This window comes from Salmo salar, chromosome ssa02, assembly GCF_905237065.1.
Source record: "Salmo salar chromosome ssa02, Ssal_v3.1, whole genome shotgun sequence".
NCBI classification, from domain to species: Eukaryota; Metazoa; Chordata; class Actinopteri; order Salmoniformes; family Salmonidae; genus Salmo; species Salmo salar.
The window spans coordinates 47,693,975-47,721,539 of NC_059443.1; the positions used below are offsets into that span (position 1 = coordinate 47,693,975).

The following is a 27,565-nucleotide window of genomic DNA, read 5'->3' on the forward strand; positions in this document are numbered from 1 at the left end:
TCATTTCTGCTCTCCTGCGCCTGACTTCCCTGCAGCCAGTTACACACCGCTTACACATACAAAGAGGCCCAACACAGTTCTTGTTAAAAAAAAACAAATGGTGAGTTCTATAACCATCACCAGTAATAAACCTAAGGGCACAATGGAAAACGGCATCTAGTGGTTTATGTGGAACAACTTACGGAGCTCTCTGAAATGAGATGTTCTGGTCCCCTTGCTCAATTCAGAGTAATGTGTCTGTTTTTCTTAATATGTTTTGTAATTTTGTACATTGTATTTGTTTGATGTATTTATGCAGGGCTTATTAATCAATAAACACAATTGTTGACATAGACTGTGAGTAAATGTTTAATTAGGCCTACAGTTGCATAGGGCAGGACTAAACATTGCAAACCTGCATAAAACAAGCTCAGTCCTGTGAGTTTTAATGTCCAATAACGTTGCTTTCTTTGTGTATGTATATAGGAACCCCCCCTAGTCTTTCTAGTAATATGAACAACTATAAGGTTGCTGCAGTTTGACATGGTTTTCAACTCTGGTCCCATCATAGCCCATATTCAGCCTTTTTACAACAGATTAATCACGTCATACTGTATAAAGTAATGAGTTTTATCTGGTTAGGTTATCAGATCAGGAAAGACTACGGGCCCCAGAATTGTTTTTCCGTCACACCACTCTGGTACCTGTGGTGCCACCTCTGGGGTTAGCAGTGTGGTTAAGGTTAAAATCAAATTGAAGGACTTTGTGGCTGTGCCATCTAGTGACCACCCTGCAAAGCTGCCTACAGAACAAGATTCCTGACAAAAAAACAGTAACCTGCAACTGGATACAGTGGTAGAACTGGATACAGTGGTTAGAATTAGGTTCCGTGCAGGACAGTGAGAGTCAGTAGTATCAAGGTTAACAGTTATATGACTCAGGGTTGGTTTGTGTTAGGAATGGCGCGTACAGTGGTAGTTTGGATACTAGGGGTCACAATCATTGTATTGTTGTCATTGCAATCAATCAATCAATCAAATGTATTTATAAAGCCTTTCGTACATCAGCTGATGTCACAAAGTGCTGTACAGAAACCCAGCCTAAAACCCCAAACAGCAAGCAATGCAGGTGTAGAAGGTGTAGAAGCATTGCAACCCCTTTATCAGTGAGACCATAACAATTCAAATTCAGGTAACTGCCAAAATAAAGGTCCGCCAACATAAAGTGTCTTAATAGGACGTTGGGCCAGCACAAGCCACCAGAACAGTGTCAATGCTCCTTGGCTTAAATTCTACAAGTATCTGGAACTCTATATGAGGGCTTCTTCGAGCCATGGTAGCCAAAATAATGGGCAACTGGGAATTTTTATACATAACCCTAAGCATGATGGGATGTTAATTGCTTAATTAACTCAGGAACCACATCTGTGTGGAAGCACCTGCTTTCAATATACTATGTATCCCTCATTTCCTTAAGTGTTTCCTTTATTTTGGCAGTTACCTGTAAGTCAGTCATGATTTAACCTTTTCGTCACCTGTTAGATATTAGTCTAAGCTTTGTAGGTGACATTATCAGTGACTGGCTGAACCCAAACCCGTCAGTGCTCTCAGGTCTGTAAAGTTCAATGCCAACTCAAACCTCCATCTGATCAGCACATATAAAATGACATACATTTTAGGAGGCATCTCACAACAAGAACACTAGGGCAATATTATCTTATTCATCTAAAATGAACATTTTAAATGGCATTTCATTCAAAATGAGTATTGGAATTATTGTCTCCAGGTCCTGATTTGAATACCTGTGTAATAAATGCATTGTTTACTTTAGCTCTAAATATATTATTGCCACAGTTTCATGGACATCATAAAAATAGGTTTTAAAATAAATTCAGCTCTATTGTGAGTAATTTTTTCACCTTTCACTGCTGTGTGACAGACTTAAAATGTCACCCTAAGGGACTTGAGAGGACGTTAAAGGACTACAATGTTCTTGAGGAGGGTCTCAAATATAACAAAACAGTGCAAAGACAGGCTTTCAAACACATTCACATCTGAATCACACACAAACATATATACACGCAAAGAGACATGCTTCAAGGCACATACATACCCAACCATACATATACAAATATACAAACAGTAAGTCACCATACTCAGTACTCAGACAGCCCTTTTGTGAATAAAGTCAAGTCCATGAAAAGACTGAACAATACACACAAAGGCATTGACATCATCGGGTGTGAAAAAGCAAAAGCTGGAGTTCCAGCCCTTTGAATACAAAAGGAATATTATCACAACGACAAAGAGACATCATTGTAATCTTGGGAACATAATTCCATCCATTTCTTACGCCAACTATCCTAAGAGTGCCAGCTTTGTTCTTTGACATGATCAATCCGCATGTTAGTAAAATGGCCAATTTATGTATCTTAGAGGAGAAATGTTCGGTTTGGTTTGCAAATTGTGGGCTCTATGCCTCTAGCCAAGTCTAACTGCCAGTCTATTATATCTGACAGCCCGTAAAGGCATCTCAATCACTTACAAAACATAGCTTTGGAGAAAATAGGCAGAGAAAATGGTAGATAAAACACAGAGCATGAGTAGGGGAGACATCATTTGGCAGTGTTGACTGCAGCTCGCTGGAATATCATGGGATAACCAGTGAATAAAAAATAATAATACTGATCTTTGTTAAGCACTAACATTTGACTTGGGAGTCAAATCACTTTGAAACTCACATTGTATTTTTAAGAAATAAAAGCTGGTGAGAAATTATTATTATTAAATTATTATTCCAATTATTTATTTGATTATCCACTTAAGGGCAACGTGGGTATACTTTCCATTCTTTCCTACATACCTCTATTGAGATGGTTTGTGTCATGCTTGGAGTTGGTCAGTCAATACTGTATATAGTCAAAAAGTCATTCTGACTATTTAGTAGATAGCTAGGCCATGACATGTGATCTCACAGTAGAGAGTGTAAAATTAAGAGGAAAATCAACACAATAAAAAAGTCTCAATTCCAACCTTCATTTTACCCTCTCTGTGAAGTGAAACTATGTTATGTGAAGTGTTACAGGTACTGCTTGTGCTGTGACAGACAGAAACTACCAGGTTTTTCTGTCTTCCTGGAAGGTCAACATCGCAAGACAAAGTCTATGTTGCCAGTTTAAAATGTAATTTGGCAGGCCACAAAACAATAACAGAAAAAAAACAGCAGGTCATTGTTTTTATCATCTTTTTACAAAATTAACAGTCTGATTTGTTTAATCTCTTGTCTTTTTAGCTTTCCAGTGTAAATCAGATTAAAGTCTTTCTCCCTTATCCTAATTTATCCCTCTGTCCTGACAGCTCCTACTCCACTTTCTCAAGCATTTGCGCCTGCACACGTTTCCGCACGTAGAAGGCAGTGAGCGCGCTGCAACATGCTGTAAAGACAAAGAGCGCCACTGTGTCATGGGCCAGGTTGCCGTGGAGACGCTCGTAGAGGGGCCTCCGCTCAATGTAGTCTATGCGTGTCGCCTCGATCTGCACCAGGGTGCACAGCACCAGGAACACGTGGAAGATCTGGTGGCCCTGGCCAATGAAGTCACATCGCCCGGGCAGCCAGCACTCTGGGTGGGGATAGGCAAAGAAGTAGGCGCTCACCAGGAAAAAGAATACCTGGTAGCGGTGGTAAGCCACGGCCTGGTTGGAGCAGCCCCCTTCCTGCTGGTGGCAGCTGTAGATGCGGTGCAGCACAGGGCTGATGTCCAGGCAGTAGGCCAGGCCCGAGGGAACCACCTGGAACAGCTTGTGGGCAAACTTGGGCAGCCTCGGGCTGGCATACTTGCCGTAGCAGCAGCCGAAGCACGAGAACCAGGCCAGGAACGCTGCGGTGGGCAGGAAGATCCCTCGCACCCGGGCGTGCCAGCCCTCCTCGATGGCATAGTAAAAGTGGGCCAGGGCGCTGCCATACTGGTAGATGGCCACACCCACATAGTCCAGGAAGTAGAAGGTGTAATGGGAAAGCTCGGACTTGGCGTTGAGCAGGTGGGCCAGCGCACTGCACGACAAGTAGGTGAAGGCTGAGAGGAGTACGATAAACAGGGGCTGGGCGTGGGGGTCACGGAGGAAATCCACTGTCTCGGACAGCTCCTGGCACTTGACCAGGATGATGAAGGCGGCCAGCAGGTGGGTCCAAACGTTGAGTGCCTCGTTGTGCCTCTGGAAGAGGGTGAGGAAGTAGTAGCGCCAGCTGTGGTCCGGCTGCCTGTAGCCTCCAATGATGTGAGGCTCACGGAATACCCAGGGCACGTCATGGGCCTTCACGGTGCAGGGCAGAGTAGGGAAGGCCGACTCGAGCAGCTGAGGAATCTGACGCAACTGTTGAGCATTGATGAACAGGCGACCAATCTGCTCCATCACCACAGTCGCCATGGCAAACTAGATACAGGAGATGAGAGCAGAGAATGAGTTCACAGTCAGTCAATAATATCTATCTGGCCATGAGCTGTAATTTCTGATGAGGATTTAGACCCTAATCCATATGCATTAGGTCTATGTGTGCATGATATTACAATGCTTAGATTTTTGGCTTTGGTTTAGTAATGGGGGTGGGTGGAGGGGGTAGATTAGCTTGTTAGATTATTTCATTTAACAGATATCTTTATAATGTCTACATTGGAAATAAAGCAGTGTACTTTTTTTCTCGAATATATGCAATTTAACAGTTTTATATGACGAACTTTCGATCTAAAATATTTTTTGGACATCAAAGCAATGTTGAGGATATCCTATTTGAGTCAGAAAAGGATACTCATATGATAGGTAAGATATAGCCTACAAAACCTTGCAGAGAGCCTATCCAACTGACAATCTATTTGAAAAAATATATAAAATATTAGAACCAAGACATAAAAACAACTGATATTGGCACAAGATGGAAGTGTTGGAACATAAATAACAAAATTACAGCTACCAAAAATGTATGCTTAATCAAGTATAAACTAATGTATAGAATGTATTATACAAGAGACAAAATACACAAATTCTACAGCACAATGGTAGAGTCATGTCTTAAATGTAAAACAAACAATTCCTCAATAATTAATGCATTCTGGGAGTGCTATGAAGTCCAAAAGTTATGGGCGGAGTTAGAAAGTTGGCTATCATAAGTTTTACAATGTAAGTTTACTTTTAATCCATCTATCTGCATATTTCAAGACATGGCATATGAGGGTGAAGTGAGATATCCGATGGGTTGGATCATTATTTTCTCGTCAATAATTTTGAGGGGGAAAAAATACTTAAAAACTGGAAATCAAATGATCTTCCATCAATAGATGAATCAAATGCATTATTATTAAAATATTGAAAAAATTTGGCCTAATGATAGAATAAAATAGAACGATTTGAAGCCATATGGCATAAAGTATTACAAGCCCTAGAAATATCAAAATTATGAAAAATAAGAAAGTATGTTATTATGAGAACAAACAAGATGGGTATGGATACTGTAGGAACATGAAGGTTTGAGCAAGTATGATGTCATTAATGTTTGTTAAAATCTAAGTACAGTACCAAGCAAAAGTTTGGACACACCTACTCATTCAAGGGTTTTACTTTATTTGTACAATTTTCTACATTGTAGAACAATAGTGAAGACATCAAAACTATGAAATAACACATATGGAATCATGTAGTAAACAAAAACTGTTTAACAAATCAAAACATATGTGTCACGTTTCAGGTAAGACCCAGATGCAGACAGTGTCAAAGTAACAAAAGTTTATTACTAGTACAGGGGCAGGCAAAACGACAGGCAGGCAGAGGTCAGTAATCCAGATAGGGTAGAAAAGGTCCAAAACGGCAGGCAGTTTCAGGGTCAGAGCAGGCAGGGGTCAATATTTCAGTGTGGTGTGGCAAGGTACAGAACGGCAGGCAGTGTCAGGGTCAGGGCAGGCAGAATGGTCAAAACTGGGGAAAACTAGAAAACAGGAACTAGAACAGACAGGAGAAAGGGGAAAAGTTTCACAAAACAAACTGGCAACAGACAAACCAAGAACACAGGTGTAAATACCCTGGGGATAATGGGGAAGATTGTAGACACCTGGATGGGGGTGGAGACAAGCACAAAGACAGGTGAAACAGATCAGGGTGTGACAATATTTTATATTTGAGATTCTTCAAAGTAGCCACCTTTTGCCTTAATGACAGCTTTGCACACTCTTGGCATTCTCTCAACAAGCTTCATAAGGCCTGGAATGCATTTCAATTAAAAGGTGTGCCTTGTTAATTTCTTGAATTTCTTTCCTTCTTAATGTGTTTGAGCCAATCAGTTGTGTTGTGACAAGGTAGGGTTGGTATACAGAAGATAGACCTATTTGGTAAAAGACCAAGTCCATATTATGGCAGTTCAAATAAGAAAAGAGAAATGACAGTCCATTATTACTTTAAGAAACGAAGGTCAGTCAATACGGAACATTTCAAAAACGTTTTCTTCAAGTGCAGTCGCAAAAACCGATATGATGAAATTGGCTCTCATTAGGACCTCCACAGGAAAGGAAGACCCAGAGTTACCTATGCTGCAGAGGATAAGTTCATTAGAGTTACCAGCCTCAGAAATCGGCAATTACCTGCACCTCAGATTGCAGCCTGTAAAAATGCTTCACAGAGTTCAAGTAACAGACACATGTCAACATCAACTGTTCAGAGGAGACTGTGTGAATCAGGCCTTCATGGTCAAATTGCTGCAAAGAAACCACTGCTAAAATGACACCAATAAGAAAAAGAGAATTGCTTGGGCCAAGAAACACGAGCAATGGACATTAGACAGGTGGAAATCTGTCATTTCGTCTGATGAGTCCAAATTTGAGATTTCTGGTTCCAACCACCGTATCTTTGTGAGACCCCAGTAGGTGAACGGATGATCTCCGTATGTGTGGTTCCCACCGTGAAGCATGGAGGAGGAGGTGTGATGTGTGGGGGTTCTTTGCTGGTGACACTGTGATTTATTTAGAATTCAAGGCACACTTAACCAGCATGGCTACCACAGCATTCTGCAGCAATACACCATCCCATCTGGTTTGCACTTAGTGGGACTATCATTTATTTTTCAACAAGACAATGGCCCAAAACACACCTCCAGGCTATGTAAGGGCTATTTTACCAATATGGAGAGTGATGGAGTGCTGTATCAGATAACCTGGCCTCCACAATCACCCGACCCCAAACCAATTGAGATGGTTTGGGATGTGTTGGACTGCAGAGTGAAGGAAAAGCGGCCAACAAGTGCTCAGCATATGTTGGAACTCCTTCAAGGCTGTTGGAAAAGCATTCCAGGTGACTACCTCATGAAGCTGGTTGAGAGAATACCAAGAGTGTGCAAAGCTTTCATCAAGGCAAAGGGTGGCTACTTAGAAGAATACAAAATATAAAATATATTTGGCTTTGTTTAACCTGTTAGGGCTAGGGGGCAGCATTGACACGGCTGGATAAAAAACATACCCGATTTAATCTGGTTACCACTCCTACTCAGTAACTAGAATATGCATATACTTATTACATATGGATAGAAAACACCCTACATTTTCTAAAACTGTTTGAATGGTGTCTGTGAGTATAACAGAACTCAAATGGCAGGTCAAAACCTGAGAGATTCCTTTACAGGAAGTGGCCTGTCTGACCATTTCTGGAACTTCTTTGCCATCTCTATCATTTACTAAGGATCTCTGCTCTAACGTGACACTTCCCACGTCTTCCATAGGCTCTCATAGCCCGGGAAAAAAGAGAATGTCGTCATTCCAGCCCCAGGCTGAAACACATTATCGCCTTTCTCAAGTGGCCCATCAAGAGACACTAGCTTATGCGCGTGACCCCGACCGCCCCCGCCTTTGGGATTTTTTTCCTCTGTTTGCCGAAAAGGAGATTCCCTGTCGGAATATTATCGCTTTTCTACGAGAAAAATGACGTAAAAATTGATTTTAAACAGCGGTTGACATGCTTCGACGTACGGCAATGGAATACTTTGAATTTTATTGTCAGGAATTGCGCCAGCCGCGACACTTCTTTACTATTTCGGATAGTGTCTGGAACGCATACGAACAAAACGCCGCTATTCGGATATAACGATGGATTATTTTGGACCAAACCAACATTTGTTATTGAAGTAGACGTCCTGGGTGTGCATTCTGACGAAGACAACAAAAGGTAATGACATTTTTATAATAGTAAATATGATTATGGTGAGTGCTAAACTTGCCGGGTGTCTAAATAGCGAGCCCGTGATGCCTGGGCTATGTACTTAGAATATTGCAAAATGTGCTTTCACCAAAAGCTATTTTAAAATCGGACATATCGAGTGCATAGAGGAGGTCTGTATCTATAATTCTTAAAATAATTGTTATGCTTTTTGTGAACGTTTATCGTGAGTAATTTAGTAAAATGTTAGCGAATTCCCCGTAAGTTTGCGGGGGTATGCTAGTTCTGAACGTCACATGCTAATGTAAAAAGCTGGTTTTTGATATAAATATGAACTTGATTGAACAAAACATGCATGTATTGTATAACATAATGTCCTAGGGTTGTCATCTGATGAAGATCATCAAAGGTGAGTGCTGCATTTAGCTGTCTTCTGGGTTTTGGTGACATTATATGCTGGCTTGAAAAATGGGTGTCTGATTATTTCTGGCTTGGTACTCTGCTGACATAATCTAATGTTTTGCTTTCGTTGTAAAGCCTTTTTGAAATCGGACAGTGTGGTTAGATTAACGAGAGTCTTATCTTTAAATGGCTGTAAAATAGTCATATGTTTGAGAAATTGAAGTAATATGATTTTGAAGATTTTGAAAATCGCGCCACAGGCTGGCAGTGGCTGTTACGTAGGTGGGACGAATTCGTCCCGCCGGTCCCATAGAGGTTAACACTTTTTTGGTTACTACATGATTCCATATGTGTTATTTCATAGTTTTGATGTCTTCACTATTATTCTACAATGTAAAAAATAGTCAAAATAAAGAAAAACCCTTCAATGAGTAGGTCTGTCCAAACTTTTGATTGGTACTGTATGTCTGAGTTGGTGATTTTTGTATTTTTTCTTTATGTTGAAGGTTGGGCATTACATCCCAGCCAATGTAATGTCTAGTTTAGTGGATCTATGTCTGAAATGTTAAGTTGTCTATTGTCTTTTGTCTATGTCTACTGTCTAAAATCCTAAATAAAATCTTACAAAAAAATATAAGAAATAAAGCAGTGTACTTTAGGCTACTTATGTATATTTGCCTTGTCAGCAGCGCAAAGATGTAAATTCTGTAGTCTAGGCCTACACACGTAGTGCATATAATAATATTCAGTATGGGGACAAGAAGAGGAGGCCACGTAAATGATTGAGTCTAAGCAAAAATGGTATCATAGAGTGATCGTTGAATGGGAAGAGAATCATGTAACATATTCCCCATCCTGCCGGTCTCCACCCTCAGATGTTACATTGGTTGCATGTATAGCTGTCTTTAAAATATTCATAGGTGAAGAATTGCTCGAGTATAAACGAATCCAGAAGCTTTGAGACTGTGGAACGATATTCTAATATAAATTATTTAGTCAAGGCATCCAACAGTGAGGCCTATTTTAGCCTACTAGCTAACAATCGATATTTGCATGGAAACGGCTGATCAATATGTTATCCTAATTATCGACATAGCCAAATATGAACACAAATTTGGTATTTCTGTAAAAAGACATTCGAATTAAGCAGACACATGATCAGGGATGGGTAAACTGCATGCAGAATAGGCTTACATTCCCATTCTAACAGCTGCTCTATTACATGTTATACGAGATTTACTAAAACAGAGCCTTCTATACAAATGCAAGATTAAAATGGTCTATCGGCATGCACATTGACATTTTATGCGACCATGTTCTGGCGTGGCCATCAGTGCTGAAAACCATTTAAAAAAAAATAAAAAATAAGAAATAAACCTACCTGACGAAGGCAAACGCAGTATCAGTGCAAAACCTTGAATAGTGAAACCTTTGAATTATTCATTAATACATCAAATATGAATAACATTGTTTCATCAATAACATTAGTAAAGTTTGATTATTCTTGTGCGGGTGGAGCGCCTGTCGGCTTTTTATATATATTTTTAACAAGACGCTATCCGTAGTCAAAGAGCCACGAGCCTTTGACAAGCAGATGTTCTAACCAATCAGCGGTCAGATATGGTGTACGTTCCTGTCTTTTCACTAGATGGTCACCAATAGCGTAGATCTTATTTGACTGGACACTGTCAGGGAATGAAATGCAGTGTCTGCTCTGAAAATGAAGAAACACCCACTCCCCATAAATTATGTACTTGTTTTACTGATTCGAATGTCTACTGGAGAGGTGCCTGCCTGCCTGCCTGCGCCTGCCTGCCTTGCGGGCGGCAGGTATCCTAGTGGTTAGAGTGTTGGGCCAGTAACCAAAAGGTTGTTAGATCAAATCCCCGAGCTGATAAGGTAAAAATCTGTAATTCTGCCCCTGAACAAGGCAGTTAACCCACTGTTCCTTGGCTGTCATTGTAAATAGGAATTTGTTCTTAACTGACTTGCCTAGTTAAATAAAGGTATAAAGGCTCACATTCTCCCTCCTCCCATGCTGGGGGTAGCATTGACAATGTGTCTTTGTATGAAACACTGTGGATGTGTCTGTGAAAGGCTTGCATTGTATATACTCAGTCAGACTCAGCCCAGACTTTCAAAACAATTCACAGAGGTGTCTCAGCTATCTCCCCCTGACAGTACCACCTGCTGAGACCTCTTTATGTGGATGGTATTGTACACTACAAAAACGTTATTGTACAATTACATAAAGTGCACATAAAACAATATAGGCAAGAGCCCAACCAGAAATGTCACACAAGATTAACACATTCTGTTTGCAATTTGAACATGTTCCATGCCTGGTATGTGACTTGGTAACCTGTTTCCAATACATTTCAAATGTATTTAGGAACCAAAAATGCACTCCAAACTAGCTTTTCAGGTGTTTGTTTAAGCAAAGACAGGGTAGAATGCATATTTAGCATATTAAAAATCTATGTGTTACAATTATGTAATTATTGTATTTCCACACATTTGTATCATGTACATTTCCCGTGGGAGGGGGCCCTTGTTGATGAATGGTCCAGGACCTCATCATCGTTGCTTTCTATATTACTCTAGAAATGTATGGCTTATTTTAGAACTTGCTCAAAGTGCAGGTCGTTTCATATTTGTCGAAGCACAGATGACATGGGAGAAATATTAAAATATGTTTTGTTGCTTGGAAGGACTTATACCGTAATATCTGTTGTTTATCACATTTGCCGATACCTCCTTAGTATAACATTAATGATTAACATGACATGAATGATTGTAAACATAGCTTATATAGAGGTGCTATAGAGGTGAGGTAGGTGAACTATAAAGGGACCAGAACATGATGTCCAAGAATGGAGGCTGACCACAGAGACTTCTCTAAATAAAATGTATTCAGCCTCCTGAGGTTGAAGAGGAGCTGTTCGTCACCATGCTGGCATTGTGGTCTAACCATCTGTGGCCATATCAGCAGTAGGCTACATACCAGCACTCGGTCTTTAACCGTTAGCACTAATTCAACCAAATTTTAGGCCTGATCGGCAAGCCTCCCAGTTCTAATAGAATATGGCATTTGTAGGTCCACTTGATCAGTGAAACAATTCAACAAAACACATTATGTTCATTTAATTGTTTATAATGATAAAACAATATTACTCATATGCACAAAAGACACTGTCTATACACTGCCAAAATGTGTGAAAGAGAAATCTTAATTTCATTTTCCAGGTACTGTTGCTCTACATTATAGCTTTGCGCTATTACCACTAGGTGTCAGTAGAGTCAAAGGAATGACTTGCCTTTTTTTAATGTAGCAATTCATTATATTTCCCAATACCACTATCAAGGCCTTATATCACAAAATATATGCATTGAATAAAAGGAACATCTAGATAAAAATGATGATAACAAGTAAACAAACATGGCAATTAGCTCTATCCAATCTTTAGGTAAAAGATGAAGATAACATCATTGAAATACTGAGGGTGATACCATTACACTATTCATTCACAATGCTACATCTACTGTTGTGGGATCCATTTGAAAATGACTATCAAATTTGCATGACGAAATGTGAATTACCAAAATGGAAATACTAGAGTGTAGTCTAGGTGTGCACCAATACAGGTGTGTAGGTAACTGAGTCTGCAACCCAAAAGCCACAAATAAATTAACACCATTAATAATCCTTACGGAGTCTGTTGACGCACCCGTGGGTCAATCTAAGTAACATAATACAAAAATCCCCATCAAAATCCGTCAATTTAAGATAGAGATCAGTTGGTTTTTTTGCATCCTCCTGTGGGCCTTCCGCATCTGCGGTGGAAGGTGGCGGAGCTAGTTGTGTTCGTCAGACCATGAGACATCCCGAAAATCTTCTCACAAAAACGTATGTAGCGTCCAAACGTATGTAGCGCCTGCAAACTATTATGACCACTCTATGGAAATGGTAGACTCTCACGTACACGATGGTGTTCTCCATTTTGCTCTACGCCTCCCACGGGACTCGTCTGTCACAGGACTCTTCTGAATGTAACCCATACAAACGAAGTATGGAGGCCGTTTTATGCCAACAGAAATAATGGATTAAATGTGTTCAAATATATATATATATATTTCCTGAGCTTTCATATATCTCCTAGATATAGGACACTTCAAAACCTTATTCCTTATGATTCATTTGTTTTGCCATTTATGAATGTGTTATTCAAGGTGTTTCTATAGGCTATAGTAGTAAAGGACAAATTAAATATTATATCAAATAATTATAACATATTTTTTCAAAATCAAATAGCTAAATGAACCAGGGTACGACCATCTTTAAAACAATTTAATATGTTAGCTTAGTACCCTACACCCCACAACGGCTAAGACTTTTAGAGGTTTTGAAGAACAATTGCAACTTTATTAAGCTCAGATAACCGCAGTTTTACAAGGTACAAGGATTTACTTACATTATGCAATTCACAATGTTAAGGACCAATGTGTAACAGTGGCATGCTTCCTTATAGGTAAAAACACTGCTTATTTCAAAGGTCATAAGCTACAATACACAAATCTACTGGAGGTGGGGGAAGAAATACTTACACATCCACAACGAAAGCAACAATGGACAGCCTAACTAACCCTAACAAAGTGAACAAAACTATAACAATGAACAGAACAAAAAGATATAGGTTTTTTTAAAAGTATTACAAAAGGAAATCAGTTCTCCCCCTCTGGTTTTGTTTCCTTGGCCTTTCGTACCTCCTCAAGCTTCTTATCCTAGAATGAATAAAAAACATGAAAATCACATTAGTTAAACTGATTAGTTAAGTATAACTTTGAACAGTGTGCATGGCATTTCAACCAACATCCCATTTCCATAACCTGGGCCTTTCAATTTGAAATTCTCTCAAGTTCAGAATTGCAGAAAATTACGTCAAGATGTCTGAGAAAAATGGCAGGCTGAGCAGTGAGACCAACCTTCTCTTTGAATTTCTCATTGAGAGCTGCCATTCGTGCTGTGCGATTCTCTTTGTTGGCTTCCATCTTCTGATTGAGCTTCTCCTCTGCTGTCTTGCTGAAGTTGTTGTTCTCCTCCATGGCTTTCTTCAAAACTTCCTTCTCATGCTCTCTCTTCTCAGCTAAGTGCTTCAGCACCTCTGCTTCATGACTCTGATCAAATTAGAAAATCAAAGTCACACAGGAAGTTAGTGGTAGGCTAGTGGGACCAAACCTGAGCTAGAAAATAATAAAATATAAATTAACTAAACCTGTAAGGTGGATGCGGCTCCATTTCCTGATTTGTGTACTTATTTGTGTATATCTGACTGTAGGTACCTTTCGTCTCTCCTCTGCAGCCTCCAGTTTCTTCTGGATTTCCTCCAGGGACATCTCCTTCTTCTCCTTTGGGGGAGGTAGGGGGATTTCACCCTTGGCATCGGGGGCCAAGATTACCTCAAATGCTTGACCTGAAGCACGCTTGTCCAACTCCTTGACCAGGATCTCTGTGAAAATAGGGAATCCATCAATGTTGATACAAGTAGGTATCAAACTGATAATAGCATAGAGTTATAACACCTAAACAATACGATAGTGACGCTAATTGCATAAAAGTGACTGCAAAATGACACAATACATTATTTACCATTAATTTCTATTGGGCACTAAACAACAAAAAATGTGTAACTGTCCCAATATGTTTGGGCTCATTGTAATAGTGTAATAAAGGCCTGTCATGTTAACACTTACCTCCAGAGGACGCCATTTCAGCAGAGTACCGAGGGTTGCCTTGCCTGGGAGGAAAAATACAGACAAAGCCATAGGTTGTGCATCCATGCACTAATCAGGAATGAACAGAAACACAGATTGATACAAGCAATGACAACTATTGATTCTGAAGGTGGCAAGCCATGATATGTGCCTAGTAAGAATTCAATTGGGGGTATTGCTGTCTATAAGATGACCGTTGGAGATGGATCACTTGTATTCATGTTAGACATGTAGCATGAATATTAGCGATACAGCAAATGATTGAGAATAGATTTCACAGTACCCCTACTGCACCTGTTCAAAACAACAGCTGACAAATGTTAAAAAATTGTTTATTTCAATGGAGACAAAATGGGTGTGGATATGAAGTCATTCCCATCCTTGTTTATCAGGAACAAATACCAGAGCATAAATGAAGTTACTAAAATATAATTTATTCTACCTTGCCATTGTCATGGTAATATTATGTCAGCAGAGAACGTTTTCTTTCCCGGAGTTGGATTTGATTATTACACGAAGACAATAAAGGGAGCACCATTGTAAATACAGGTCAGAGAACAATATGAACTTAGTTGGCTAGCTAGGTGTGGTCTGATTTGACAGTCAGATTGGAGAGCATTCAAATTCAATCATTACAATTATTGAGTTAAAGTCAATTCCTAGCTAAAGGCAGACGCGTTCCTACGCTAAGACCAGCTTCAAAACAAGACACCAACACTAACAAAGACTGAATACAAACGACCAACAGTAATCTATTCATGTCGATGACAGCATGACAGATTTAAATTTCATAAAACTAAAAACAAATAATACACGATTATGAATCAGTACATTATTTAAGATTATACAATATCACACATTAACTTGACATAGCTAGACAAATACCACCGACACTGATATCCATCTCAACCCACCTGCAAATGCACGACTAGCAAACTGGTGCTGAGGAGACAATGGACTCGGCTACACTGTCAACTCAGCAGGGGCAGAGACACAGGCAGACAACCTGAATATATTAGCTAGCTAGCTACTGCAGGCTGAAACCCCTCTTCACATTTAAGTTAAAGCACAGCAATTTGTCCATAGTGGTGTCGAAATTCAATGTTTAATCGTCGATTGACGACATAAGAATTGAGAAAAAGCGCAGACCGAGGCACAGTGTGATCACTCCCACCTAGTCTCCATCCCCAGAGTAATGCGCTGCGTAGCTGGCTAACGTTAACTATCTGAACAGCTATTAACTATGTACAAGGCATTATAGGATGCTCAAGTGCTATACATTTGTAATGACAACTAAGTTACTTACCCCAAAAAGGACAAACATCACTGAAAGCGTAATGACTGCCATCAATATATCTCCAATGATTACCGTTAAAAGCATTTTTAAACCTACCTTTAAATGGTGAAAAAGCGGTGTGGTCGCGCCTTCTTCACTGCCTGCCTCAGCACCGTTCGCGCAACAACAAAAAGGATCGAAGCACTAAAGTCAACTCGTCACATCTCGTTCTCTACTCCCATTGGTCCTAATCGTCCAATCAATAATGTCGATTTAGCGTGCGTTCGTAAATTACTTTTGTCTATACTCCGATTTCCAAAACGCACTCTTTTGAGTGTGCCAGAGCACAGAATAACTGATGAATTTACGAACGTGCAACACCGTTGAATATGACAGGTGTCAGTAAAGGTTGGCAGAAAATGGAATGCAATTGTTGCTAGCAGCACAGTTAGTCACCAACGCTCTAGATAGCATGAAAACAGCCTAACTAGCTCTGCTAGGGTGAGTAAAATGGTCAGAGTGAGGCGTTATCTTATTTGTGTCTGGAGGTACTTTAGCCAGTTAGCTTGGGCGCTTGGGGGGGGGTTGGCTCGTAGTGGTGACATCAGACCGTCTAGTTAAGTAGGCAACAGAAAAAATTATGTCTATCGTGTTCATTGATTGGGTTAAGACGAACCGTCACTCCAAAACTAGAGGACCAATGGAGACTCATTGTCTGCGCCTCCCCCTAAACCCCGCCCTTCTCGGAAAAATAATGCCAAAACTCGCAATTGAAAACACTGGCAGTGAAAGCAAAGCAAAGAAAAGAAACAAGACGTCGAAAGCAAAGATACGAGTAGCGTAACCAAATGGTAGTACATGCAGGCAAGAGCGTAGGCAAAATGTATTCAATAGGATTGGTTGCTGGGAAAGTTTAACCGAAAATGATTTTTGCATTCGTTTTCAAGTATGTTTTTTAATCATTTAAATCAGAGTTTTGCTCTCGCTTTAAAATGATTTGCTTACAAGTTTTGGGGTTTTTCTTTTGATGTCTTATTTTTGTTTACAATTGTATACATTTTGCTTTCAGTTGTTTGGTTTTTGATTTCAACATCCATTACTTCACCCTTCCTCGTAAATATAATCTTTACATTCTCCACTTTATATTTCATGTTCACAATTTATTTTATTTTGAATTCAATACATATGGCGTGAAATTGACCCCATATAAATGCATTTAGGAATGGACCATAATGAATCGATGTTCTCAGCTGGAATGAAAACAAAAGCATGAGACAGGGTTCCCAGGATGGATACAGTAGCCTACCATCATCAACATAAATAGTTACTCTAGTTGCCTTTCTAAACCTATCCCTCAGTCTTCTAAACCCACTGGCGCAAACATTGCTAGACTTCCTGGAAAGCTTGTGAGACAGACCAGGCAGACACAAGGGGCTAGGGTTCCGGTCAAGAAGCACAGTTTTGACTGCTCCTGCAATTTTGCTACAGTACTGCAGTATAACGGACGCTGGCCCAGAAAGACAATTTCCATACATGGCCACATAGACATAGAAGATGTCGTGTAAAGTACTTAAGTATAAATTCTTTAAAGTACTACTTAAGCAGTTTTTTTGTGTATCTGTACTTTACTTTACTATTTACATGTTTGACAACTTTTACTTTTACTCCACTACATTCCTAAAGGAGTGAATGTACTTTCTGGTCCATACATTTTCTCTGACACCCAAAAGTAAAAGCATCATTGAATGGGTGAGTTAATCCAATCCTAACATGTGTTTGTTGTACTTCTCTACATACATGCAATGAAGGATGTCACAGACTTGTATCTTTGAACTTCCTATGTTATTTAGACATCAGTTAGCATCCACCCAAGTAAGGATTCCTGCGCAAATGTATTTGTGCAAAAACAGCTGTAACTTGGTAATAATAGTGTATATTTCTATATTATATTTTGGATATAATATTTTATATTATTTTGAGTATATATTTTTATCCAGGTTGTGTCTCATTGAGATAAAATCTCTCTTCTAAGAGACCTGGTTCGAGACCAAGATGGCGCTCAGGGGAGGGGGGTGTCATGACTGTCCTGTGAGGATTGGAATGGGTCAGATCAGCTTGGCAATCGATGACAGTAACCAGACCTTCTCTCACCCTCAGAAGAGGGGAGGAGGGAACTGGTCCGGTTGGACAGTTCACACCCTGTTGTAAATTACAGGAGAAGAGGACTCTCTTGTCCACTCTAGTATGAACCAACGGAATGTCTTTGTTACAGGATTTTCCTGCAGAAACTCTAACAACATTCACAAAAGTGAATACTGGAACAATATTTCTAACATAAGAATGTGGGGAATGGTCAATGGTGATCTAAAGAATAATAATTTCATATGGGTTTTATTTTGTGATGTCATTCAAAATGGTATAAAGTAAATACTGTAACTTGGAAAGTATATCCCCTTTATCTGTCAAGTTTCCATCCAATACGTTGTGCATATAATATAAAAAATTATGAAAGTATTTTTGTTACAATAATAATGTGATTTTAGGAACCATAAGAGAATCTATCTCCTATAAACTGTGCATAGTAAGTAGCCACACCCCGAGTGAGGTCAGAGAACGTGTCGGACTGATGGAACTGTCCCCTTCAGCCAGAGTGCATAAAAGGATTGGTAGAGAGATTAACATTAGACCAGAAAAGCGTGGAGTGGTCTCTACATGTTGGAAATGGTTGGAACTTTGAACCTCAACATGAGGTGAAGAAAATAAACTCACCTCCCAGACTAGACCAGAACATCGCCGGGCTGCAGCTGCGCGTGTAAAGTGGTTCAAACTCTGGCTATCAACACGTGGTGGAGAGAGCAGAAAACTAGTGATGCACCGACATTACATTTTTGGCCGATACCAATATCCAATATTGTCCTTGCCAAAAAAAGGATATCGATAACCGTTATTTAAAATTTTAGCGGCTTTTTAGGCATTCTAGTAGAGTTAAATAGTTAACACACGCACATGGAAGCAGCCGTCTAAGGCACTGCATCTCAGTGCAAGAGGCATCACTACAGTCCCTGGTTTGAATCCAGGCTGTATCACATCCGGCCGTGATTGGGAGTCCCATAGGACAGTGCACAATTGGCCCAGCATCGTTCGGGTTTGGCCGGGGTAGGCCGTCATTGTAAATAAGAATTTGTTCTTAACTGACTTGCTTAGTTAAATAAAAGTTACACACACACACACACACACCACACTGACCCAAAAATTATTTTGTTGGCATTTACGTATGTCCCCATTACCAGTAAAACATAATCAAAAACTATTTATTTCACTTACTTACTGTGCTGTTTCGTTGTTAATTTCTTCAGTCGTTTAATTCTCAACCAGGATTTTTATGGCAAAAGCCTTTGAGTGTCAAAAAAGATATGTGTCAAAAAAACTATTGGATGTGTCAAATAAGCTTGTTGACCAATCCGGATCTGAATATGACTGCATGTCACATAATAATTTAACGGTTAGTTAATTATTTACGGAGTTAATTACACACACTATCACTCGTATTTCATATGTCACAACGATTCATCGATACGTATGCTATGATGCGAAATCTCTCCATTTTAACAAAACTAGCACCATTGTAAATCCTAGCACTAGCGGTAGCTCTATAGGTTCAGTGTTATCCATTTTTTTCCTGTTTTCAACACCTGGAATAATGGGTGCAGTAGCTAGCGGTGGCGCAAAAAGGGCCGGGGTTTGATGAATTAAGAAGTTGTAGGTGCAATCAAACAACAAAGGCTCTTGTTATTTTTTATTTGCAGGAGTGAGGGTGACACACTACATGACCAAAAGTATGTGGACACCTACTTGTCAAACACCTCATTCCAAAATCATGGGTATTAATATGGAGTTGCCCCCCCCTTCCTGCTATAACAGCTTCCACTCTTCTGGGAAGGCTTTCCACTATATGTTGGAACATTGCTGTGGGGACTTGCTTCCATTCAGCCAAGAGCATTCGTGAGGTCAGGCACTGATGTTGGCCAATTAGGCCTGGCTCACAGTCGGCGTTCCAATTCATCCCAAAGGTGTTCGATGGGGTTGAGGTCTGGTCTCTGTGCAGGCCAGTCAAGTTCTTCCACACAGATCTCGACAAACCATTTCTGTATGAACCTCCCTTTGTGCACGCGGGTATTGTCATGCTGAAACAGGAAAGGGCTTCCCCAAACTGTTACCACAAAGTTGGAAGCACAGAACCATCTAGAATGTCATTGTATGTTGTAGCGTTAAGATTTCCTTTCACTAGCCTAGCCCGAAACCATGAAAAACAGCCCCAGACCATTATTCCTCCTCCACCACTGTGCACTGGGGCAGGTAGCGTTCGCCTGGCATCCGCCAAACCCAGATTCGTCCTTCGGATTTCCAGATGGTGAAGCGTAATTCATCACTCCAGAGAACGCGTTTGCAATGCTCCAGAATCCAATGGCGGCAAGCTTTACACCAACCGAAGCTTGGCATTGCGCATGGTGATCTTAGGCTCGTGTGTGGCTGCTCGGCCATGGAAACTCATTTCATGAAGCTCCCGACTAACAGTTATTGTGCTCACGTTGCTTCCAGAGGCCGTTTGGAACTCGGTAGTGAGTGTTGTGACCGACGACAGACGATTTTTACGCGCTACGCACTTCAGCACTTGGCGGTCCCATTCTGTGAACTTGTGTGGCTTACCACTTCGCGGCTGAGCCGTTATTGCTCCTAGACATTTTCACTACACAATAACAGCACTTACATTTGACCGGGGCAGCTCTAGCAGGGTGAAATTTGATGAACTGAATTGTTAGAAAGGTGGCATCCTATGACGGTGCCCCGTTGAAAGTCACTGAGCTCTTCAGTAAGGCCATTCTACTGCCAATGTTTGTCTATGGAGACTGCATGGCTGTGTGCTCGATTTTTATACACCCGTCAGCAACGGGTGTGGCTAAAATAGCAGGGTATCCACATACTATTGTATATATAGTGTATGTGTAACCATTTTCACCAAGTGATTCCTTCCAAATCAGGAAGTTTTGTTTTACTGCTATGATGGTTGTGAAGAACCATCCTGTTCATTACCTCTCCACCATATTTTCCTTTATGCCATGAAATGTTATACTGTTAAATATTTATTGTAATTTTATGGTATACTACAGGCTACTGGTTGCAGTGAAAGTATGGTAAACAACAACAAGTTACTGTATTGTGTATTTGTGTTGTACCAGTTTTAGTTGATGTTTATGTTGTCAAAGGTTGAGCACCTCTTTTAACACTGACAGTTCTTCAATCTTTGTAAGAGCATGTGACAAAGAGCTGCACTGTTAAGAGGTTACTGTGCATTTCACAGTAACTTATTGGCAGGTTAGTTGCCTGGAAGTTGCAGTGAATTTTGCATTACCTAACTGGCAACCAGCTGTCAGTGACTTATTGTAAAATTCACAGTAACTAACGTGCTACTAGCTGCCTTTGACTGTACTTTCACTGAACTTTTCTGATTACAAGGTAGCTTAACATTAGTTGACAACTAAGCATTCATTGTGGTGAGCACACTTGGGACTCAGCCTCACCTGGCCTCAACCTCTTGGTTGACAGCAAAATGACATTTCTCCCACACCTTCAGGCCAGTGAGCGTGACAGAGATCAGCCACAGTAAATTACTGGGAATTTTACAGTAACTACTTCCAGCAAACTGACAGTAAATTATTGAAAAAATAAACATGAACTGGTGACCAACTGCCATTAAGTTACTGGAAAATGCACAGTAACCTCTTCACAGTGCCACTCTTGATTGTCACAAGCTCTTACAAAGATTCTAGAACTGGGAGTGGACAAATGAGGTGCTCTATCTTCATTAACGTTTGTATTTTTATTTATTATGGATCCCCATTAGCTGCTGCCAAGACAGCAGCTACTCTTCCTGGGGTCCAGCAAAATTAAGGCAGTTATACAATTTTTAAAACATTACAAAATATTCACAACACATTAAGTGTATGCCCTCAGGCCCCTACTCTACTACTACATAATCCATGTGTGTGTATAGTGCGTATGTTATTATTATTTAATTTAACCTTTATTTAACTAGGCAAGTCAGTTAAAAACAAATTGTTATTTACAATGGCAGCCTACACCGGCCAAACCTGGGCCAATTGTGCACCGCCCTATGGGACTCCCAATCACAGCCAGTTGTGATATAGCCTGGAATCAAACCAGGGTGTCTGTAGTGACGCCTCTAGCACTGAGATGCAGTGCCTTAGACCACTGCACCACTCGGGAGGAGTGAAGAGACTCTACCTGAATATGTGAAGCTTGTATATGTGAGGTTAGGTTAGGTTTGTGTCCAAACCACTACAATGTGGAAATTGTAAAGGATATGGTCACGTGTCAAATGTTTGCTGACGAGAGAAGTATGATATTGAAGAATCTGTGAATGTAAAATGTTGCAACTATGGTGGGAATTATACTCCGAACTTCCTTGCGTGCCCTATTAGGGTGAAGGAGGTTGAGGTGTCAAGGATCAGGGCTGCACAGCGGATCTCGTATGTGGAGGCGGGGAAGACAGTTGAAGGGGCAAGAAGCAACTGTGTTGAAGATATGGCGGTGGATGCATTGCAACCAGTTGCTAGTTTTTTAAGTCAATCGGGTGATCTGGATACACTCTTTGTGAAGAAGGTAGATTTTGTGGCATTTATAGCCACAGTGATTAATTGTACAGCACAAGTGTCCAAGAAGTCCAAGAAGCTGGATATCATTGTATCTGCAGCCGAGAAGTTTTTGCGGCTCCAAGACTTCACGGTACGAGCACTACAAGGATTTTAGTGAACCTCCGCTTGATGAAATTAACGTTTTAAAGTACCTCTCCTGCAATTCTACACATTTTGCAATGGGCGTAGAGAAAATGTTGCAGTTTTAAAGACAGGTTTTCTGCAATTCTACTCATTTTGCCACGATGCGAAGAGAAAACATTGCAATTTTATAACAAATTTCATGCAATTCTACTCATTTTGCCATGGGGCAGAGTGAAAACATTTGCAGTTTTACAGTTAATTTCCTGCAATTCTACACATTTTGTAATGACTTATGCCATATTAATATGATATCTGAGTGAGAATAACTAACAACATCAATGGAGGCCCTCTGGAGGTCAGGGCTCCTGGCTAGACCAATCATAAAATTGTTAGCGGGCATGGCTAATTGAGTGACTTTCAGAGACTGACAGAACAACAGAAAAACTGCTGATGCACAATCAAATGTTGCACCTTGTGTATTCTACTATTCTTACTCTCAATAGTAATTTGAAACCCCGACTAAGGCCATGCATCAACAGCCAGACTAGCTACCGCGACTCATGTGCCGTACATACTGAATGTGGGAGCGGACTTGTTGTCCAGAGGGAATCCCTGTTACGTAGACTGGAGACTCCTTCCCCAAGTGGTTTCACAGAGTGCGCAACAGGACACTGTACTGTCTACACTCAGTTTTTTGTTTACATTAAAACATTTTCATTAAATCGATTTTAATCCGAACTAAAGTTTTGTTACTAAAGATTCCACAAAGCGGTTAGCCTTTACGGCTGGGACTGCAACTTTGTGTTCCTTTTTTTTGCCGTGGATTCCGTGAGTGCTAGCTGGCTGTACTACAGACACCTGTCGTCGTCGTGGGAAAGACTCATTGTTATCTTTTCATAAAACAACTGGTTGCAGTATAGAGCCAATCTGGATACCAAGGAGATCCTGAGGGAAATCAACAAGTACCAACAGCTTTACGCTATGGAGGAACAACATACTCCTTCGTTGAAAGATCCGACCACCTCACAAAATAACTTTAACCCGACAAAAAAAAGAAAAACAGATTCATCTACAGAAACAGACGATTTACTTACCATTGAGGTAGAGGCTAGTGCGCTGGCTGAAATCCATGCAACAATGGAAAAGTTGTGTGAGGAGGTAGCAGGGCTGAGGGGGAGTTTGGAGTTCAGCCAGAGTGAAATTCTCAAGCTCCAAAGAGAAAACAAGACACTCACAGCCAAGGTAAATATCCACGATTCCAACATGGATTGTCTACTCAGGGAAAACAGGGTGATGAAGGAGACACTACTAGACATACAAAGTCGTAGCATACTGAAAATCTATTTTTTTCCGGTATTCCTGAGGACGCGTCCAATAATCCAGAGGGCGCGATCAGAGAATTCATGCAATCCGCCTTGAAACTTCCTATAGAGATTGTAAACAAGGTGACTTTCCACCGAGTACACAGACTTGGAGTTCGGAGCGACAAGACCAAGGGTCCCCGACCGATCATCGCAAAATTTGAACACTACCAACAAAAGCAGAGGAAGGGAGCTTAAAGGGACCAAATTCGGTCTCGATGACCAATTTCCAAAGGAGATAAACGAACGTCGTAAGAGACTGTATCCGGTACAAAGACAACAAAGGAAGGATGGTAGGCGTGCCTTTATCATTGTGGACAAACTCTTTATATCTGAACATTATGAAGTGGATATGAACACACACGTACTCAACTACATGCTTGCTTACACATATGGATTTATACATACACACACACACACCTGATCTCGCTCTCTTCTCTCACTCTGTCACGACTTCCGCCGAAGTCGGGTCCTCTCCTTGTTTGGGCGGCGCTTGGCGGTCGGCGTAGCCGGTCTTCTAGCCATCATCGATCCACTTTTCATTTTCCATTTGTTTTGTCTTGTTTTCCTCACACTTGGTTTCAATCCCCTCAATTACTTGTTGTGTATTTAACCCTCTGTTCCCCCTCATGTCTTTGTGTGGGATTGTTTATTGTTTCATGTATGCGCACATTAGACTGGTTGCGCATGTTTATGTCAACTCCTTTTTGTATTTAGTGTTCGTTGTGCCGTGTGTTTTTGGGTCGCCTAAATTAAAGGCTCCGTTTGCTACCCAAAATCTGCTCTCCTGCGCCTGACTCCCTTCCAGCCATTTACGCATACCTAACAGAATCCCACACCACCAAATGTAGTCAGCAGGAGCAGGTACCTATGGTAGCGGAGTTGAGGAGCGCGTCCAGGAGCACACGGTGTTGATTCACCATCTCGGCGCCGCCATGGACCGCTGGGAAAGACAGGGAGTTCCTCCAGCACCTCCACTAGCATAACAGGGTTTCCCACTACTCGTCCCTCCTGTACCCGGTCCCAGCGGGATGCGTCTCGCCCTTCCCGGGGAGTATGATGGGACGGTGGCACGGTGCCAGGGTTTCCTGCTACAGCTGGACCTATACCTGGGCACCGTTTACCCGGCTCCCTCGGGAAGCGAGAGGGTGTCCGCCCTCGTCTCGTGACTCTCAGGGAGAGCTCTGGACGACTTCACGGAGTTCACCCGCCGCTTCCGGGCAGTCTTTGACCACCCACCCGAGGGTAGAGCGGCGGGTGAACGTCTTTTCCACCTGAGGCAGGGGACGAGGAGCGCCCAGGAGTTCACCCTGGAATTTTGGACCCTAGCCACCAGAGTGTGATGGAACGACAGGGCCCTTATCGACCACTACCGTTGCAGCCTGAGCGAGGATGTCCGTCGGGAGTTGGCCTACAGGGATACCACCCTCAACTTCGACCAGCTGGTGGACCTGTCCATTCGGTTGGATAACCTGCTGGTCACCCGCGGACGTCCAGAGAGGGCTCTATCGATTCCCTCTCCCAGCACAACCGCTCCGGTGCCTACGGAGCTGGGAGGTGCTGCGCTCAGGGAGGCCGAAGGAGGGGCTTACACGTGTACCATCTGTGGTCACACTGCTGGTCGGTGCCGTGTTGGTTCCTCTAGGGGTCGAGGCAGCAGGCAGGGCACTCTGGCGTCACCCCAGGTGAGCATGCACCACTCTCATCCAGAGCCCTCTGTTGTACACCTGTTTTTGCATGTTTATTTTCCTGAGTTTTCCCCGCATTCCCAGCATAAGGCGCTCGTCGTTTCAGGCGCGTCTGGGAATTTTATCGACAGAGCATTCGCCCATAGATTAGGGATCCCTATTGTTCCAGTGGTTAGGCCTTTCCCAGTTCACGCTCTGGACAGTCAACCATTAGGGTCCGAGTTAATTAGGGAAGCTACCATTCCCCTGGGCATGGTGACGCAGGGGAGTCACGAGGAGAGAATCAGTCTCTTCCTCATTGACACTCCTGCGTTTCCTGTGGTACTAGGCCTTCCCTGGTTAGCTTGCCATGACCCCACCATTTCATGGCAACAGAGGGCTCTCACGGGGTGGTCGTGAGAGTGCTCAGGGAGGTGTTTAGGGGTTTCCGTTGGTGCTACTATGGTGGAAAGTCCAGACCAGGTCTCCACCATGCGCATTCCCCCCCGAATATGCCGATTTGGCTCTCGCCTTCTCCAAAAAGAAGGCGACTCAATTACCACCCCATCGACGGGGGATTGTGCGATAAATCTGTTGGAGCATGACCGTCAAGGCTGAGAAATGTCTGTTCTTCCAGCAGTCCGTCTCCTTCCTAGGGTACCGCATTTCCACCTCGGGGGTGGAGATGGAGAGTGATCGCATTTCAGCCGTGCGTAATTGGCCGACTCTCACCACGGTAAAGGAAGTGCAGCGGTTCCTAGGGTTTGCCAATTACTACCGGAGGTTTATCCGGGGTTTTGGTCAGGTGGCGGCTCCCATTACATCACTGCTAAAGGGGGGCCCGGTACGTTTGCAGTGGTCGCCTGAGGCGGACAGGGCTTTTGGTCACCTGAGGGCTCTGTTTACCTCGGCTCCCATGCTGGCCCATCCGGATCCCTCTTTGGCGTTCATAGCGGAGGTGGACACGTCCAAAGCTGGGATAGGAGCCGTGCTCTCTCAGCGCTCGGGTACCACACCGAAGCTCCGCCCCTGTGCCTTCTTCTCGAAGAAGCTCAGCCCGGCGGAGCGAAACTATGACGTGGGGGGACCGGGAGCTGTTGGCTGTCGTCAAGGCTCTGAAGGCGTGGAGACATTGGCTTGAGGGGGCTAAACACCCTTTTCTCATCTGGACTGACCACCGCAATCTGGAGTACATCCGGGCAGCGAGGAGACTGAACCCTCGCCAGGCAAGGTGGGCCATGTTTTTCACCCGTTTAGTTTTTTCCCTTTCAGACCAGGTTCCCAGAACGTTAAGGCAGACGCACTGTCCCGACTGTATGACTGTCCCGACTATATTATACTGATGAACGTGTGAGGTCTACCCCCTGAATAATGTGGAGTTAAATTAAAGATGTTTACTCTCGTTTCTGGCTTGCTGGAATGTATGCTGAGACTTGTAAATGCTGTCTGTCTTCGTCATGTTTACTGATTGTGTTGTGTTGAACACTGTGCGATGTTTAACAGTGAGAATGGCAGAATGGTGAACTTACTAAATGACTGAGAGTTTGACTGTGTGATATTAGGTTGCTTCTTGTGTAAATATTTTCCGTCTGGATTTTAATGATTTGTATGTTGTTACGGCTGTCGAAAGGAGGGGACCAAAGGGCAAGCGTGGTGAGTGTTCATGATAATTATTTAATAATACACTTTACACTTTTAACAAAAGAAACAAAACGAAAGCCAACAGTTCTGCCAGGTCACATAATACAAAACAGAAAACAACTACCCACAAAAACCAGGTGGGAAAAGGCTGCCTAAGTATGGCTCCCAATCAGAGACAACGATAGACAGCTGCTTCTGATTGGAAACCATACCCGGCCAAAACATAGAAATGAAATACATAGAATGCCCACCCCATATCACACCCTGACCTAACTAAACAAAGAAAAAACGTCTCTCTCAGGTCAGGGCGTGACACCTGTAGCTTAGCATCTGCTTCATCTGACCACTTCTTTATTAATCTTGTCAATGGTGCTTCTTGCTTTAACCTGTTATGGCTAGGGGGCAGTATTTTCACAGCCGGATAAAAAACATACCCGATTTAATCTGATTATTACTCCTGCCCAGAAACTAGAATATGCATATA

The 27,565-nt window shown here is 41.9% G+C and overlaps 2 protein-coding genes across 6 annotated transcripts; both read right to left on the minus strand.

Annotated features, from left to right (window-relative positions):
• Window positions 1–335: 335 nt before the first annotated feature.
• On the minus strand, window positions 336–10,147 carry paqr7b (progestin and adipoQ receptor family member VII, b). Of its 3 annotated transcripts, XM_014169451.2 has the most exons (3): window positions 9,949–10,135; window positions 6,046–6,075; window positions 336–4,409 (listed from the first exon to the last, which is right to left on the minus strand). In XM_014169451.2, the coding sequence occupies exon 3, from the start codon at window positions 4,401–4,403 to the stop codon at window positions 3,339–3,341; it is 1,065 nt and encodes a 354-aa protein (XP_014024926.1). In that variant the 5' UTR covers window positions 4,404–4,409; window positions 6,046–6,075; window positions 9,949–10,135; the 3' UTR covers window positions 336–3,338. The 3 variants fall into 3 exon arrangements, with proteins under 3 accessions (XP_014024926.1, XP_014024937.1, XP_045561027.1); XM_014169462.2 differs by lacking the exon at window positions 6,046–6,075 and having other exon boundaries at window positions 9,949–10,147; XM_045705071.1 differs by lacking the exons at window positions 6,046–6,075; window positions 9,949–10,135 and adding an exon at window positions 5,762–5,946.
• Window positions 10,148–12,900: 2,753 nt separating this feature from the next.
• Window positions 12,901–16,169, minus strand: stmn1b (stathmin 1b). Of its 3 annotated transcripts, none has more exons than XM_014169486.2 (5): window positions 15,733–16,169; window positions 14,319–14,362; window positions 13,908–14,074; window positions 13,551–13,742; window positions 12,901–13,349 (listed from the first exon to the last, which is right to left on the minus strand). In XM_014169486.2, the coding sequence occupies exons 2-5, from the start codon at window positions 14,332–14,334 to the stop codon at window positions 13,290–13,292; spliced, it is 435 nt and encodes a 144-aa protein (XP_014024961.1). In that variant the 5' UTR covers window positions 14,335–14,362; window positions 15,733–16,169; the 3' UTR covers window positions 12,901–13,289. The 3 variants fall into 3 exon arrangements, with proteins under 3 accessions (XP_014024961.1, XP_045561036.1, XP_014024971.1); XM_045705080.1 differs by lacking the exon at window positions 15,733–16,169 and adding an exon at window positions 15,646–15,691; XM_014169496.2 differs by lacking the exon at window positions 15,733–16,169 and adding an exon at window positions 15,254–15,538.
• Between the last annotated feature and the right edge of the window lie 11,396 nt (window positions 16,170–27,565).

What these genes read in the sequence shown, in the direction of transcription:
- paqr7b (XM_014169462.2), bottom strand. Translation starts at nt 4,403, where the DNA reads ATGGCGACTGTGGTGATGGAGCAGATTGGTCGCCTGTTCATCAATGCT.
- stmn1b (XM_014169486.2), bottom strand. An exon ending in CTGCAGAGGAGAGACGAAAG is followed by an intron (nt 13,743 to 13,907) that starts GTACCTACAGTC and finishes TAATTTGATCAG; the next exon opens with AGTCATGAAGCAGAGGTGCT. An exon ending in ATGAGAAATTCAAAGAGAAG is followed by an intron (nt 13,350 to 13,550) that starts GTTGGTCTCACT and finishes TATTCATTCTAG; the next exon opens with GATAAGAAGCTTGAGGAGGT.